This window comes from Mastacembelus armatus, chromosome 5 (genome assembly GCF_900324485.2).
Source record: "Mastacembelus armatus chromosome 5, fMasArm1.2, whole genome shotgun sequence".
NCBI lineage: Eukaryota > Metazoa > Chordata > Actinopteri > Synbranchiformes > Mastacembelidae > Mastacembelus > Mastacembelus armatus.
This window is the reverse complement of record NC_046637.1, coordinates 25,306,066-25,321,526: the sequence shown is the minus strand read 5'-3', so window position 1 is coordinate 25,321,526 and position 15,461 is coordinate 25,306,066. Positions and strand designations below refer to the sequence as shown.

The window sequence follows — 15,461 nt, the reverse complement described above, 5'->3', positions numbered from 1 at the left end:
ACATTTTTTATTTGTACAACTTAAGTATGAGCTACACTACAAACCCCTACAATAACACACAAGCTATTGTGCCTTCTGCTTTTGTCATTTAACAAATCTGCAATGCATCTACATGACCTTGGTATCCTCAGTGGCAGTCACAGCCTTGGTTCTGTCACATATGTACACATTTTGTTGTTGATGTCTGTTTCTTTAATGTGCTGCTTCACTAGGTAGCATTGATGTTTGTGTAAGCTGTACAGCTGTGTTCATGACAGCAGGTGTCAGTGTGGCTACTCTGTATTGTGCTTAACAGACCATCACAATTAAGTACAAATTAAGTCATAGTTCATTTAATAACTTCATGTCGCAAATAAACAGTCCCTGAATTCAAAACAAATGGCTTTTTATACACTCTGAAGTTTGTGTGCATTTTCTATAAAATACATGGTACTATTAAATACTTTCAATCTAAAAACAGTAGAAAATCCTGGTGTGTCTTGCACTGTTGGACTGTTAGAAAGGAAGCAACTCGCAATCAGTCGTGCATGTACACTTTCACACAGACAAGCTCACCTGCGATCTGAATGCAGTAGAAGATGAAGAGTGACAACACTGGCAGAACTACAAGTCCTTTCTGTCTCTCCCACACACAGATACATACACCGCCAATCAAACCGACATCTACACAGTCTAAGAGAAAATTCATTAGGTAAACCCATGTTCAGAGGAAACCTGGGGCCATTGGGTGTCTGTTTACAATTAGAGGTAAGCTACAGGATACTGGGCTGACAAAGGATTCGCTACAGGCAGTATGGAGTAATGGGTTGTAATTTATACAATTTGAAATAATCAACATGTTTGCTGTTCATAACAAAGCAGCATAAAAAGTGACACTCTGGACAACAGGAGACTGATCATGGAATAAGAAAATACACTCAACAATTAACATCTGAACAACCTACACTCCATGTCACTGGATAAGAGTCTGGGGTGTGTTCAGATACTCAAACTGGGCCAACACTGGCTTTGTCTTGTCCACTGGTAACACCCATCTTACAGAGGGTGTATACATAATGCTCATGTACAGAGGCTGCATCCAAGGGAACCTCTGCCTATATTGAGCATAAAGTGGCTTATAGCGCCAAAATATCTGGTCAGCCTTAAATTCAAATTCAAACCTCCAGGGGTCCCATAAACACACAAAGAAGACTGGAAACATATTAAAGATGTGATAAAGGCAGTCACATGAGGCTGATTGAGGAAATGTCAGGGAAACTACCCGGCTCTCTCTCTCTTCCCTGTACAACAGGGCTTTTGCATTCTCTGATACTTTTAGAAAACAAGTTCAACTTCAGAATAAAGCCTTAAAACCCAGATTCTGACCAATCTGGAGGATTCTGATAGGACCATGGGTTTTTAACAGGGCTGGTTCACTAGGAACTTGGTGTGGTTGTTTAGGGCTCCAAGCTTTTCATGTGTCGACCACAGAACCAATGGAGTCCTGCTGAGGGCTCTCTAGAGGAGATGAGCTGTCTGGATCAGGAGGATGAGGGGAGTGAGTGACTCCTGCTCCAGAGTTGCAGCTCACACAACCCTGAGGGACACAAAGACCTGTTACATGTATGTCTAGATGAGCTGAAATAAGATCATGTATGCATGTGTGTGTGTGTGTCTGTGTGTGTGTGTAGATTTGTGTGAAAAACCCACCTGTGTGTCTATTTCCTGTGGAATTGTGTGCTGTTGGATCCAGGGATGGACTTCAGCCAGCTCCTCTCTCTGCTCCTGGCTGAGCCAGGGCTGCAGGGGCTGAAGCACCCGAAGTTTCTCCCTATCCTCTGCCAATACTTCACTCTGATCCCTGGAAGAAATAAAATCCAAGACAAACTGCATTTGAAAATGTGGGATTGTCTCACGTTCTAGGATCAGACATGCTACACAATCAAATCAGGAGTCTGGGCCTGTAAAACAAAAGTTCCCTTCAGCCTTGATCAGCTGCTGTCCCATTCTGGTGGCCGCCAGTGTAATGAGAAACAGAAATGGCTGCACTGATAAAACATTTCATTACTAAATAGTCAAATTAAAGCATATCCCGCCCTAAAAGGTAAATCCTTGAATTAGTTAAGATATTTTCATTAGTTTCACCCACACCGTACGTCAAGGATAAATGAACATTCAACTACACAGGGTGGCTCACAGGAGCTGCTAACTGGAGGGTAATGCTTTGTGTGGATTCTCATTTGAGCTTTTCCCTAAAGCTGTCGAAAGTATTAACAAGATGTATTTTCCCTTTTATGTGTCAGGAGTGGAATGGAAATGGAAAGCCTGGTGCTGAGTGTGTACCTGGTGTGGATCTGGTACGTCATCATGACGCGCTCTGGCGTGTGCTGGATCATGTTCCACAGTGAGTTTTCCACCCGACTGTCAAAGCTGCGCTGGTGCTCTGCCGGTGCCTCTTGGCTCTTACGGGCTTTTCGCGATGTGTCTGATGAATCATTACTGGCAAAGTATTTGCTGCTATTGCTGCTGCCTGTAACTCATTAACAGAACTGCATCATGCACTGTCTTTTACTGCAAATGTATTTTTGCTGTAACTCATAAAGAAGGCTTCACGTTTCTGTGTGTTTCAATTTAGAAGCATGTTTGTGACAACATTAGATATTGCTGACAGGAAATCAAATACGTAATAAACTGTGTTATTTGTACTGACAAGTGTGACAAAGACAATATAATTACAAATATTAATGATTTTCCACACATGGGGACAGTATTTGTGTTTTTTCTTATTACCCGTGTGAGAAGTGGAGGTCCCATTGGAACCAGATCCAGATCCAGATCCGAGGGACCCTCCAGACTCTCCTGACCCAGACCCCGAGGCATTGGAGCCTGTTCCTGACCTGGCATCCTCCTGCAGCAATAGGTCGAGTAGCTCACTGGATGTGGACTGGGCATCATGATTCCCAGACTCACTAGGGGCATCACCCTGAGCAAGGAAAAGGTTTAACAGTCATTAAGTGCTCACACTGAGAATGGAACTGGAGTGCTATAATAAATTATACTGGTTACATTTTAAAATGCCTCTGTTTACAGACTGATAAGAGAATGTTTGCTTAAAACTTGAACAAGGAATCTATATGAAAGCAAAGGTTTTAGGCATGAAGGACTGTGCAACATGTGGTGCAAGAGGACAGGCGACAGCAGAATCACCTCATTGGGATGTTGTTCATGGAGGCTCTCGGCATGGTTGTGCCCAGTGCTGCTCTGAACTTCGCTCGGCTTGGGCATTTCCTCCTGTAGCAAGTTCAGCTGCAGCGGAGAGCTTGACCGAGAGCTGGAGAATAAAGGCCGAGGCCCAGCTGCTTCTTCCTCCTCCCCGACAGAGGAACTGGCTCTGGGTGAGTAAAGTAGAGGTCCTGGGGAGGTCTGAGTCTGGAAACCAGGCTGGGTTTGAACCATTGGCTGCAGGAACGGGGCAGTGGCAGGTGCAAAGCCTGTCATGGTGATGGGTACCTGGGGCAGCATGGAAGGAGCAGAAGGAGGAAAAATGGATGGGTACCCTGTAGTGAAGGTTGGGTAGTTGGGCAGGATGACAGCCATAACTGGAGCCATGTAAGGACTGATGCCTTGGGCTGGAGTCATGGGCTGCAGGTTGTGAAAGTTCTGAATATTCTGCATATCCTGGATGTGCTCCATCTGGATTGGTTGCATGCCTGGAAGGTTCTGAGCAGACTGCATGATGTTGTAGCTGAGCTGGGTTTGGTCAGGAGGATGCAGCACTACAGAAGTTGATCCAGGTACCTGTTGTGGTCTGGCCAGTTGTTCTGGGCCAGACTGGGTCGCCATCATAGGGAAGAAAGGTGCCTGGAGTGTGGACGTTTGGCTGAAGGGTGCACCCAACTGGGGCTGGGAGGACTCTGAAGAAGGCCAGGAAGAGTCAGGGACACGGCAAGGGGGACCAGGTGGGGAGGCATAGCTATCTGAGGAGCCCTGGGGTTTGGGACGCTTGTGTCTGGGCTTTCCTCTTCGAGTGCGGTTCCACCCACCAGTGCTCAATGGACCCAGGTAGTCACCTGTGGTGAGATGGACACAGGCTACAGAATAAGTTTGATCAAACACTGAAGTTTCCTTTCAAAATCCTATCTAGCTTTCACTAAATCATATGGCTTTTTAAAAAATGTCCAAAAATGCTAGACAGACCTGGGTGGTGGGAGTGAGCCATCGAACTAGTGTCCAACTGCAGATAGGAGCTGTAGGGGCTCTGGAGGATGCGATGACGGAAGCGATCCACATACTCCTGCTCCTCCTTCTGTGTGTGAGCTGAAAGCACCTCCTTGGTAAGACCTACAAACCTTCGTTCCTCCGTAGCAGGGCTCGGGGCGGGCCGGACAGGGGTCGGGACAGCATCAGCAGGCTCACTGCCCATTGGTGCATCCTCCAGTGCTGTGGCCTCTGTTGGACAACATTGAGAGAGAAAAAAAATGAACTCCTAACTTATTTAACTATGCAAGTTATTCAGAATATACAGAGCTGTTGCACAAGAACACCAGTGGCTCACATCATTGTAAAGCCATGTTTATGTACCTGACTCAGGTTGTGGTACATGCACAATGGTGCTGCTGTATGAACACTGACTGGTGACCGAGACCACACTCATGGCCTTGGTGGACATTGTGATGTCTGTCAGAGGTGCTCCAACTACAGCTGCAGGGCCCACTGACACCTCATTGTCCAACACCACCACTGATAAGTGAGGAGAAACAAAGTGAAGATCAGTTAAGCAATTTTACCCAGATAATAACAGAAGTGTATGTATGTATGTGTGTGTGTGTGTGTGTGTGTGTGTGTGTGTTCATACCATCTGAGCTGGTCTGAGCTGTGTCAGTAGCTCCAGCAGGCTTGTCTTCTTCAGTGGTAGAGGATGAGGAAGAAGTTGCCAGAGAATGAGATTCACTCTTCCGCTTCAGAGCTGGACCTGTACAGCTTTCCAAATATCTGGAATACACAAACACATGCACATAACACAGTCACACAAAAACTCCAAATTGTTAGTGTGAAAGGAAAGGCGCTTTAGCATGCTAAAAAGTGAAATGATCGCTAAAAGGCATGACGGTGCTACAGCTACACACCTGATGATGTTGTCCACGCAGTTGATCTGCTGATAGGAGGGAATGTGTGTTTGTTTCCGGCTTTCTTCATGATCTCTGACCTCAGGGTTGGAGGCTGTGGGAGGCAGATGTGCTGGGGGGATGGTGGCGGATATTTAAATATTTGAACATTTTTACGTGAACAGAACGATTTCATGCTTTGGATTTAGTGGTGAGATAAATTACCTGTGGCAGGTTTACCAAGAAAAGAAATTTTGTGGCTGGATTCCAGTTGACCCCAGCTCTTCACTCTGTTTACATCAGCACAGATCTGCTGCAAGGTCATCTGCAATAATAAGACACACACACAGTTATTAGTATGATCAGTTTTGACAGGAGTGTTAAAGAACTGCAATACAGTTGGCTTCCGGACAATGTGATGTCTCACCGGTTCCCGGTGCGTGTCTTCCCACAGGTTTCCATTGCTGTCACTTGAAGAAGCTACACTGATGTAGTGCTCATGAGAGCCATTACTTCCCAAACTGCCGTAACCACTGGAACCATTGTTGTGGATGGGCTGTGAAGAAAAGACGCAAATATGTAAAATGTACTGGAGACACTCTGACATACATAAATACAAATATAGAAAAAACTGAGATCACAGCAAAGATCAGAGTGTGTGTCTCAATTACAGATGAATGTGTTTGATTTAGTGTCTTTGGAATGAGTGCACATTTTCCAAGTCTGAATGTCTTTGTTCTGTTGTAGAGGATGTATAAAAGTGTACTACTATGGAAATGCATGAGGTTTGGGTCTAAAAGTTATGTCAGCATCTCTTAGAAATAACAAACTCTTACTTAAATCAGTAACCAAGAAAAATTCAGTGGATTAATTTCTCAATGATATAAAAGAGAAACAAGCAAGGTCATTTTAGCATTTCATTTGGTCTTACGTTACAAGTACCAAATACATTTTTTCATGACAAGTGATCAACTTTTTTATTATTAATGTGAATAACCCATAATTTTTCAGTTTATTTCAGCATTGAAACAGTCACCTGTAGGAAAAGCTTATAGATCTTTGCTTGCAAATCTTTTATTTCCTCATGAATGACTGGAAAATCCTCCTTAGTCTGAGCAGCAAACACATCCTCATTCAATGGACTCCTGTTGACAAAACATGACAGCAATGTTCTTTTTATTATTATAGAATGAAAATATGGAAATATCAAAACTTCCGTCTGACCACATGAAAGTGTTGAGACTTCACTTTTGAATACACAAATTTGTCAATCATCGTTATATTTGTAAATACACTTTAAATGTTTTTCTTCTTTGTGTGTGTGCTCTGCTCCTTACGTCCTGACTTTATGCCGTCCGATAATAAAAGCCACCTTGCGGCTCCACGGGTTGATGAAGCTGGACCAGCTGGTGTCCAAGGTGATGTAGTCCCCATTCTGACAGCGCATGCGCACTGGTGAGTGCTCAAACGGTGGCTGGCCTGCATACTTCAACACTACACATTAAGAGTTTGTGAGAGGAGTGAAGATGTCATAGCTTGGAGTGACTCATGGGTTGCCATAAACAACACTGGGTGAAACCATGGGAGGATCCCAATTAGAGGTGTGACTAATAATTTGCAGGGCTAGTTAATATACTCTTTACTTTTTCCATAAATCTGTGCCAAATTACTATCTCAATATACTAAGATCTACTTGCAAAAGTGGAAACATCCAAATCCAAAAACACTTTTTGATTACACTCACCTTTCCGGTGTATGGAGAGCATGAGGGGTCGATCCTCTGGGTGAATGCAAGTGAGCAACGATGTGCCAATCAGATCCTGTGGAAGGTATCCTAGCAACGGCACAGCTCTGTGGAGAGTAGCCATTATATTAGTTTAATCAACACACTTATATACACCCTGTGCACATCTGTGTGTGTGTGTGCATTGACCTGTCATCCACCTCTAGAAACACACAGCCAGGGGAGTGTGTGGTGGTGAAGATGCGCTTGTCCATGGGGATCCGTGGTGCTGCAAGAGCAAATAATTTCAGTGTCAGAGCCATGTCAAAGAGATCCATTTGAAATGCTTATCCACATGAATACTACTAATAGGTGCCTAACATAAGTAAGCAGAGGTATGTGAGTTCAGTTCAAATATTTCTTTGGTTTTGACATTCACAGAAACATGTTTAGGCTCACAAACAAGCAAGTGATCAGTTAGTTATAAAGTAATGTGTCTGTTAAAAACTGTGTGTCCCAAACAAGTAAATCATTATTTCAGTATAAATCACATCTACAGAAATGTTTTCTATTCACTAGCTAAGGCTGTGTGAGTTGTGCATGAAGGTGCTTTTACAGATGACAATAATCCTACCTTCATATCCAGAAATGATGCGCTCAGCCAGCGCCAGGCAGCATGGCTCCTCCTCCTCCTCTCCACTACTTCCTGTTCCCTGCACCTTGAGCAGGTAAGGTGTGATCCGGAATGGGTTGTAACGCATCTCACCCTCACGGTCCTTCCCACCCCTAAACATAAAACAAACTCAAAACAAGCATGTCTCATCTAAAGCTGCTATCTGTCTATGCAACAATCAAATCTATTGATTTATTCTATGTTAATCTGTGTATAAGTCACAACAAAGTCCTGTAAGATTCTCAGTATGTATAACGATGCTTGACAGGTAACCTTCAACACTGCTTTACTGACATCAACTGGTACAAATTATTAATTGCAGAGTAAGTCTGGTAATGGTCTACAAAAATGTGTGGAATTCCTATTTTGTGTGCACATACACATACTGTTACTGTGAAATCACAGATTCATGGGAGGTCTAGTATAGGAAAGTTCTGTGATGTAACTAAGTTACCGACCTGATTCGGCAGAAGAAAGACTTGACCTGGGCACAGTCAAACAGAACACCTGCTGTGGAGACAAAGAACGGAGAAATGTTAACTTGCTTGTTTTAGATTTAGAAGAAAGAATACTATGAACAAAGAACAAACTTATATTCATGTATAAGCCGTAAGAAAAACTCTAAAACCAGTGTTATTTACTTTCAAAACAGACAGTTAATATTTGTTTTAGCTGTATTGTTTTATTTTGTACTTTTAATAACCTGCAATTTCACAATCAAGTATAGTAGTAAAAAACAATAAATTTTAAGTACTAATAAAAAAAACTGTATTTTAGGGAATAGCCAAAGAAAAAGCTAAAACTACCTAAAATCAAATAAATATTAGTAAAAACAAAATTGAAAAACTGAAACCATAACAAACATGAGTCCTGACATCTCATTCCAGGAAAAAAATAAATAAATAAAAAAAAATCTGATCAAAAATATAATAAACAAGGTACAGACATACCTGTGTGCGAGTTGCTCCAGAGTGGGAGGTGTGGCTGAGCCGTGTGCGAGTAGAAGACATTAACATCTTGGTGGAAGAGCAGCTCCACAAACTTGGCTGACTCCAGGAACTTTCTCTTGCAGCAAAGGATGCTGGGAGCCTGCTCTGACACATACAGTATGCGTCCGCTCGAAAGGGAGAAAACCACCACGAAGGAGTCCTACACATAGAGAGACAGAGAGACGTACGCACGCACATGTAGAGAGACACACACACACACAAGCGAGCCAAGTCACAGACACACAAAAGCAGTAAACACACATACACTCACACACCCGCCCAGTCTTGAGGCAGAAAAAAAAAAATCGGCATGTGCATGTACGCATGCAAGGATGATGGCTTCTTTCAGGCTGTCTACAACTATGATGGAGTCTTGAATCAGTATCTGAATACAAGCTGCTTTATGTCTGTGCTACTTTATGTCTATGCAGAAAATACAGCACCAGTTTTTGTGTGGTGTGTGTGTGTTTGTACCGTATTTTTTAGGGTGTGTTCAGAGGTGACTCTCTCCAGCTCTTCTAGGGTGCAAACAGTGGCATCTCGCTTCTCATCCTGGCCATTTCGCATCAGCAGTTTATAGTATTCACTATTGGCTGCAGAACAACACAAACCCACAACACTGTACAACATGTTGGAGGAAATGTGCTGAGACATATACATATACATATACATATATATATATATATTTAAGAAATATCTCCAGGTGCTAAAATACCTTGCACTTGTTTGACACAGTTGAGCGCATAATTTAGGGCCTCCACAGTGCTGACTTTGCTGCGACTGCGTTTGTCTGATGGAAGCCTCTTCTTCATCTCAGCCACTGTGATCATCACCTCTCTATGGGCCTGTCCTCTGCCATCATCTGTATGCTCACTGCTACACACACAGTCAGAGACTCCATAAAAATGAATATATTTCAATGGCAGTTTGATGACAACACAGTACATTTGGCACTAATTAAAAACAGAGCAAATATTTTAGATGATTTTTATTTAACAAAAATGGTATATAACTTATATTTCTAGAATAACAAATGTTTTTAGATCACAGTCATCCCTTGTTTATACTGAAAGTATAGCAAGAAAACATGGTACTCAATTGTAATTTATTTATTTTTTATACTGCTTCATTTTTATGAGTCATGGATTTGACATCATTATGTAACCACTGCAGGGGGAGACAGTAGTAAAAAGGACAAATTCTGAAACTTGTGTATTAACGTTTGCAATAACTGCTGAAAACATCACATTCATAAGTACTACATACAAACAAGAAGTGTGAAATTTCTCTGCTTTGAAAGGCTGCTGTTCATGCAACAACTCTTGCTGTACTCACACTAGACGGTCTATACTGTGCCAAGGCACGTTTGACCTCCAAAGTCCAGTTTGTTTGACTAGTGTGACTGTCCCACGTGCCCAGGCCTACCTGTTCAAGCAGGCCAGGGCCTGGTTCAGTTGGACCCAGGCACGCTACACACACAGTGTGATCACTAAACGTGCCAAGGTATGGAACATAAACGCTCTGGCAAGGATTGTTTCAAGTGCATTGTGAGTGCGGGCCACCGGGGGAGGGGGGAGGGGGAGCAGTTCTGCTCAGGCACGGTACGAGGCAACAGTGCCTAGTGTGAGTACATCCTCTCTTTTAAAACCTTCCTGTAAGTAACTCAATGCACTAACAAGGAAGCATCCTTGCATTTCACAACTGCATTTCCACACAACATATAAGGAAAATTACAACTTAATATACTGTACTATAATGTGGCACATTTTAAAACTTGTTTTAAGACGAATCAAGTGACGGGTCTCTCTGGTAGGGCATGAACATTATGCCAAAAACATTAGGAAACACACACTTGGGCAAATACCTTTTGGTTGAAGCTGAGGTGGACCCAGTGGCACTCCCAGGGCTGTGATTGGTGGAGGAAGAGAGGTCATGTGAACCACTAGCCATCTCCTCATCTTCCTGCCCCACTTCTCCACCTAATGAGCCGCGCTCCTCTCCCCTGAGGTGCTCGGACTGCACCCGTATGTCTTGCCGTCCCGATGAAACACTCCCCTCCACTCCATCTTCTGCTGTGGAAGACTGTAACGCAGGCTCCTCCCCATCTGGGCTGCTGTCACCCAGAGGCATCTCGGCACCTTGGTCACACATCAATAGTAATTTGTCCAATTGCAGTGGTCAGTAAGGGTCTTCCTATGTTTAACAGAGGGAATGGGTTCCATGTGGTGACAAGAAATTTCTGTTCATTTAATCAGAACTCAGTGTGGATGTAAGGGTCTGCTCTGGGCACTGTAAGAGAGAGAGAGGAAATAAGAAACAGCATTACAACAAAATTTGCTGGACTGAATTTACAGGATGGAAAAAACAAGCCAGCTAAGTTCTTAGACTGCTTATCTGTGGGATCCTGTGCTTAGTTAGACACAAATCTAACTTGGAGGGCTGCATTAAAAGTTACAAAAAAATAAAATAAAAAATTAAAACATATATTTTTTAAAAGTCTAAATATTAAACAGTGTGTACCCGTTTAGAATAGGGAATAACAGAACTAAACCCTCATGGCTCACAAAAAAACGACACAGCTCATACGGCAACTCTGCCAACTGTAGTAAATACAACCATTGGTAAGAAAAGTGCTGTGGTAATTAATAATATTAATGAATGCTGTGCATCGTCCATGAATTTCCTAGGACACATAATGAGACCGAGTCACCATTAATGTTATTAGTTACACCTATGTTTTCCTGTTATGTCATGTGAAGTGTCAGCCATGAAGAAAAACTGTTAAGGCAGAAAAACACCCAAATTAAATTCTTAGGACTTGTGGCAAGTCAGTGGCAAAAGCAAACAAACAAAGAAACAAACTGAAGCTGTGTCCATGTGATACTACATTAATAAAGAAACGTTCCTTGTCCCATTACAGCCATTCAGAAGTGACAGCTTATTCTTAAATGAACTCAGATTCAAATTGAGTAATTATATTTCAAAATCCTTGTTTTTCTTTACTCTAAAATCCATAGATGTGTTTGTCTCTATGTGTCAGCTCTGTGATAAACTGGCAATCTGTCCAGGGTGCACCGCGGCTCTTGCCCAGTGTCAGCTGGGATCTGCTCCAGCCCACCACAACCCTGAATGTTCCAGGATAAGCAGTGTGAAAAATGGATTCTTATTGTTTTTTCTGGTGTATATGTTGGAAACCAACCTCAACATAACATAATATTTGAAAAGAAACTGGCATAATACATTTGGTTTTTCAAATCAGCTGCCTTTTGGTTTTTTAGAGCAATCCTAATATTAACAAACACAGAACTGCAGTTACCACCAGATACACTTGGCGCAGACGAGTCAAAACCCTGACAAGCGAGACACTCTAGAAGGCAAAAACAGGAGCCAGTGAAAATATCCTGCGTCTTTCATTAGGCCGTCACAGTAGCATTACATAACCAGCTCGCTCAACTCGGAGCCTATAAACGATCCTCCTATTGCTTGAGACATGACACCTGCACTGTGTATGTAAACCAAATACACACAAAAACATTATTACCGTAATCGACGAGATCCCGTGGTCATGCCTTGTGACTTATGACATGGCACACAAACAGACCTGATAAGAACACATTAAGGCCAATGTGCTGAGCTTTAGTCTTTTTTTTTTTTTTCCAGTGAGGAACAGCGTTTGAGTTTATTTTCTTGATCAAAGCAAAATTGTAAACAAATAACTATGTGCACCATCACAGCTGAGTGATAAGGATAACAAAACTAAAATATCACATGTGAGAAGTAATATACATTGATCACATGGGATAAATGCCAGTGACTGGAACATAGTATCATCCCCAAACTGAACAGTAGATCACTGGAGTATAAGCAGGCAGAAGTACTACAATGTGTTTATACAAGATAAAGGACAACTCAAAAAGAAAATTATCACTACAATTAAACATAAACATACTCAGAAACAAAACTGTTGACAAAGAATTTAAACAGTGAAAGCTGTTTTATATGCTTTCATCCTCTGGAAAAAAATCTTAACTATGAGACTTCAACAACAGACTACGACAAGTTCTCGTGCAAACAAACTTGTTCTTATTTTATGGTTTACTATCCCCTCCGCTCATGAACCCAGTAACCTCTATAACCACCTGATATCTAAAGGCTTAAAGACAGCTACTACTCCAACCAAGTACAATCACTCAGCAGTGAGTAATAGCATTACTGTGAAAACTGCCACACACCTTTGTTTCACAGTATAAATATAAAATGTATTTATTGTTTAATCCTGGCACTACCAACAGTGTTTCAAGCCTTATCTGTATTATTAAAAACTAATTGCTACATATGCATGTAATAGATGAGTTGCAGTGTGGTAATTATAGAGAGTCTGGAGGATTTGTTGGTTGCAAATAATTCAATTTTTGTTTTTCTATTTCAATGTTTGAACATTAATTTTTACCAGCTAAGATTTCAGACTGTAAAACCACTGGATAACCACTAGATAAAGTAAAAGGAATTTAGTTTGCAGAGAAAGTAATATTTCTACTACTACCACATCACAATAGTGTCTGCGTTTACATCAAATTTAAGATGATCAATAAAACTAGGAGCCATATATGTGCATGATATTTGCCTTTAACTAACTTTATGTCGGATACACTCTTTGGCTACAACTCTCTTATATCTAAAATCAATAACCTTCCTTGGTTTTAGATATATTAAAGTAGAAATGTCCAAGAAACACACTAAGGAGTGAAATCAGTGACAGCATTGCCATGGCCTGATACGCAAAGGTGAAGGGACAGCAATGCAGTGTCATCAAGAAATGTGACCAGACAACTGCCCTCCTGACAGCTCCTGCATCCACTTAACACAAGAAAGAGTAAAGACCAAATGTATGCACTTGTCAGTCAAAAAGTCCAGAATCCATAACACACACTGGTGAGGCAGGTTAAAAACACCTTTCACTTATATTGTATGTGACTGCATCATAATGATACACATGGATTTTGTTGTTCCAAGACTTTAAACAGCACAGAAATAGTGTAAAAGCATATAAAGTCTTCCAGCCCTCTCCCAAACTACTCAGGTTTTTCATCTACATTTGCCCACAAATACAATGTTGACCAGGACACTTCCTAATGTTTACACGTTTATAAACAATTACATCACAGTCAGAGGGAGGAGACTGTCTAAGCAGTCAGATATTTTAATAAAAAGTTACATTTTTGCGTTTCACAGATCTTTAGTGAGTCATGGTTTGTTATTACGGAGTGCTGTGTTATTTTTAAGGGGAATACCGTATCCACAAAGAATATAAAAGGAGCCCCAGTCGGTGCTAGCTCGTCAGGTCTATGTATTCTATCCATGCAATCAAAGCTGCCTTACAAGCGGACAATGCTTCGGTGATGTTTGAGCATTTAAATGATTTTGCTGTTTGCTGCTGGCTCGTACATTTGTTACAGATTTCGTTACTGACTGCTGTGGTGGGGTGCTCCAAATGGAGGCACAGGCAGAGCCCTAAAAGCGCCAGGAACCTCTTGAGCCTCAACACATGTCAACAGTCTTCCGTGTTATTCGCAGGTAATCTGCCCTGTGTCTTTTGAATAACTCGTGTACTGACAGTTTTATATTAGGACTAAGGAATAAAAAACGACTACATTTAATTTGTTTACAGTCGAGGTGGTTGACGTAGCTAGCTTAGCTAGTTAGCTACCTCTATGGCTTCAAGCTTAAACTATTAAGTCTTCTGACGGAATATTTACCTTTTCGCCTCCACGTGTGTCTCAGCTTCAGTATCCCAACATTTAAATCGCCCGTAACATAAGTTTTATTTGAGGTATGTTCCAGTCACGTACATCAACCTGTTCCTTTGCCAAACGCTTTACACATTTGTGCAACGTGAGGCCGGTACAGTACAGTCTCGCCCACTCTGCGATGATTGGACAGACGAAATTTATCCTTGATGTGTGATTGGACGGTGAGTCTGAAAATGAGCGCGTGGCACCGCCGAGGTTTGTCATCGGCTTGCAGAGGTTCACGTGGCTATCCATGTTACACAACAGATGCACCAGGAGCCCGCAGCAGACTGCGCATGCGCCGACTCACCACAAACCTAGCCCAGCCACTGCAGGACAACTTAATGAATGAACAGGGCTACGACAGCGTCCAGCTCATTCATACCACACATCTCCAACCTGCAAAACTGACCCTACATTTTCTTTGTACAATATACTAACAAAAATCTGGCTCCAGCCACTCAAATGGGAATATTTGCTGGAAGTCTTACTCTTGTGTGATTTCTGCATCTTTGAATTTTGTAGCACTGGTCTGGCAAAACAACTAATTTGAAGATTTCACCTTGAGCACAAGGAACTTGTGTTAGGCATTTTTCTGTAGACTGTATGACATCTTATAAACCAAATTGTTACTTATATTTTGTTTGACATTGTTACTTGCAATCCTGAGTTGCATGAAGTTTTGATCTGGTCTTGAAGATGAATTATGGAATTTTAATTTAAATTAAATTCTGGCTGGTATGCCAGTTTTACTTTTTGATGCAGTCATCTCTGTAGAATATTTGGCATGTCACAGGGCATATGGAGACCCTCACCATCAGTGATAATTTCACTGAAACAGTGGCATATAATAAATATTAAAAAAAATTGTAACTTCTGCAGACTTCAATACTGGATTGATTGTTAAGACTGGGACTGATTAATAAAACAGGTCATAAGGCTCGAGGAAGAAAGCTACAAAAGTAAACAGGTGATGCTTATAATGCTAGACAAAGACTCCTTTCTCCGTGCAAAGTTTTAAAATGAAGCAACATTAACTAAGGTTTTATTTTCCACAATATTTCCGGTGTCAATGACAGAGAGATGTTCTACAGTGTCAATCATCCAATGAATCAATCAACTGAATAAGTGAGGAGGGTTGGCTCTAACTGTCTAACCGTCTGTTACGGGTGAAAAAAAAAAAAAAAAACCTTTTCAGATAAG

At 41.7% G+C, this 15,461-nt stretch overlaps 1 protein-coding gene across 2 annotated transcripts; it reads right to left on the bottom strand.

Moving 5' to 3' along the window:
- Window positions 1-316: 316 nt before the first annotated feature.
- per3 (period circadian clock 3) lies at window positions 317-14,385 on the bottom strand. Of its 2 annotated transcripts, none has more exons than XM_026307913.2 (22): window positions 14,226-14,385; window positions 10,334-10,758; window positions 9,185-9,345; window positions 8,944-9,062; window positions 8,431-8,629; window positions 7,939-7,990; window positions 7,442-7,593; window positions 7,018-7,096; window positions 6,829-6,935; window positions 6,422-6,578; window positions 6,121-6,229; window positions 5,512-5,640; window positions 5,310-5,409; window positions 5,106-5,217; window positions 4,835-4,971; window positions 4,561-4,719; window positions 4,177-4,428; window positions 3,187-4,049; window positions 2,770-2,962; window positions 2,323-2,509; window positions 1,690-1,840; window positions 317-1,576 (listed from the first exon to the last, which is right to left on the bottom strand). In XM_026307913.2, the coding sequence occupies exons 2-22, from the start codon at window positions 10,618-10,620 to the stop codon at window positions 1,454-1,456; spliced, it is 3,828 nt and encodes a 1,275-aa protein (XP_026163698.1). In that variant the 5' UTR covers window positions 10,621-10,758; window positions 14,226-14,385; the 3' UTR covers window positions 317-1,453. The 2 variants fall into 2 exon arrangements, with proteins under 2 accessions (XP_026163698.1, XP_026163699.1); XM_026307914.2 differs by having other exon boundaries at window positions 9,185-9,342.
- Between the last annotated feature and the right edge of the window lie 1,076 nt (window positions 14,386-15,461).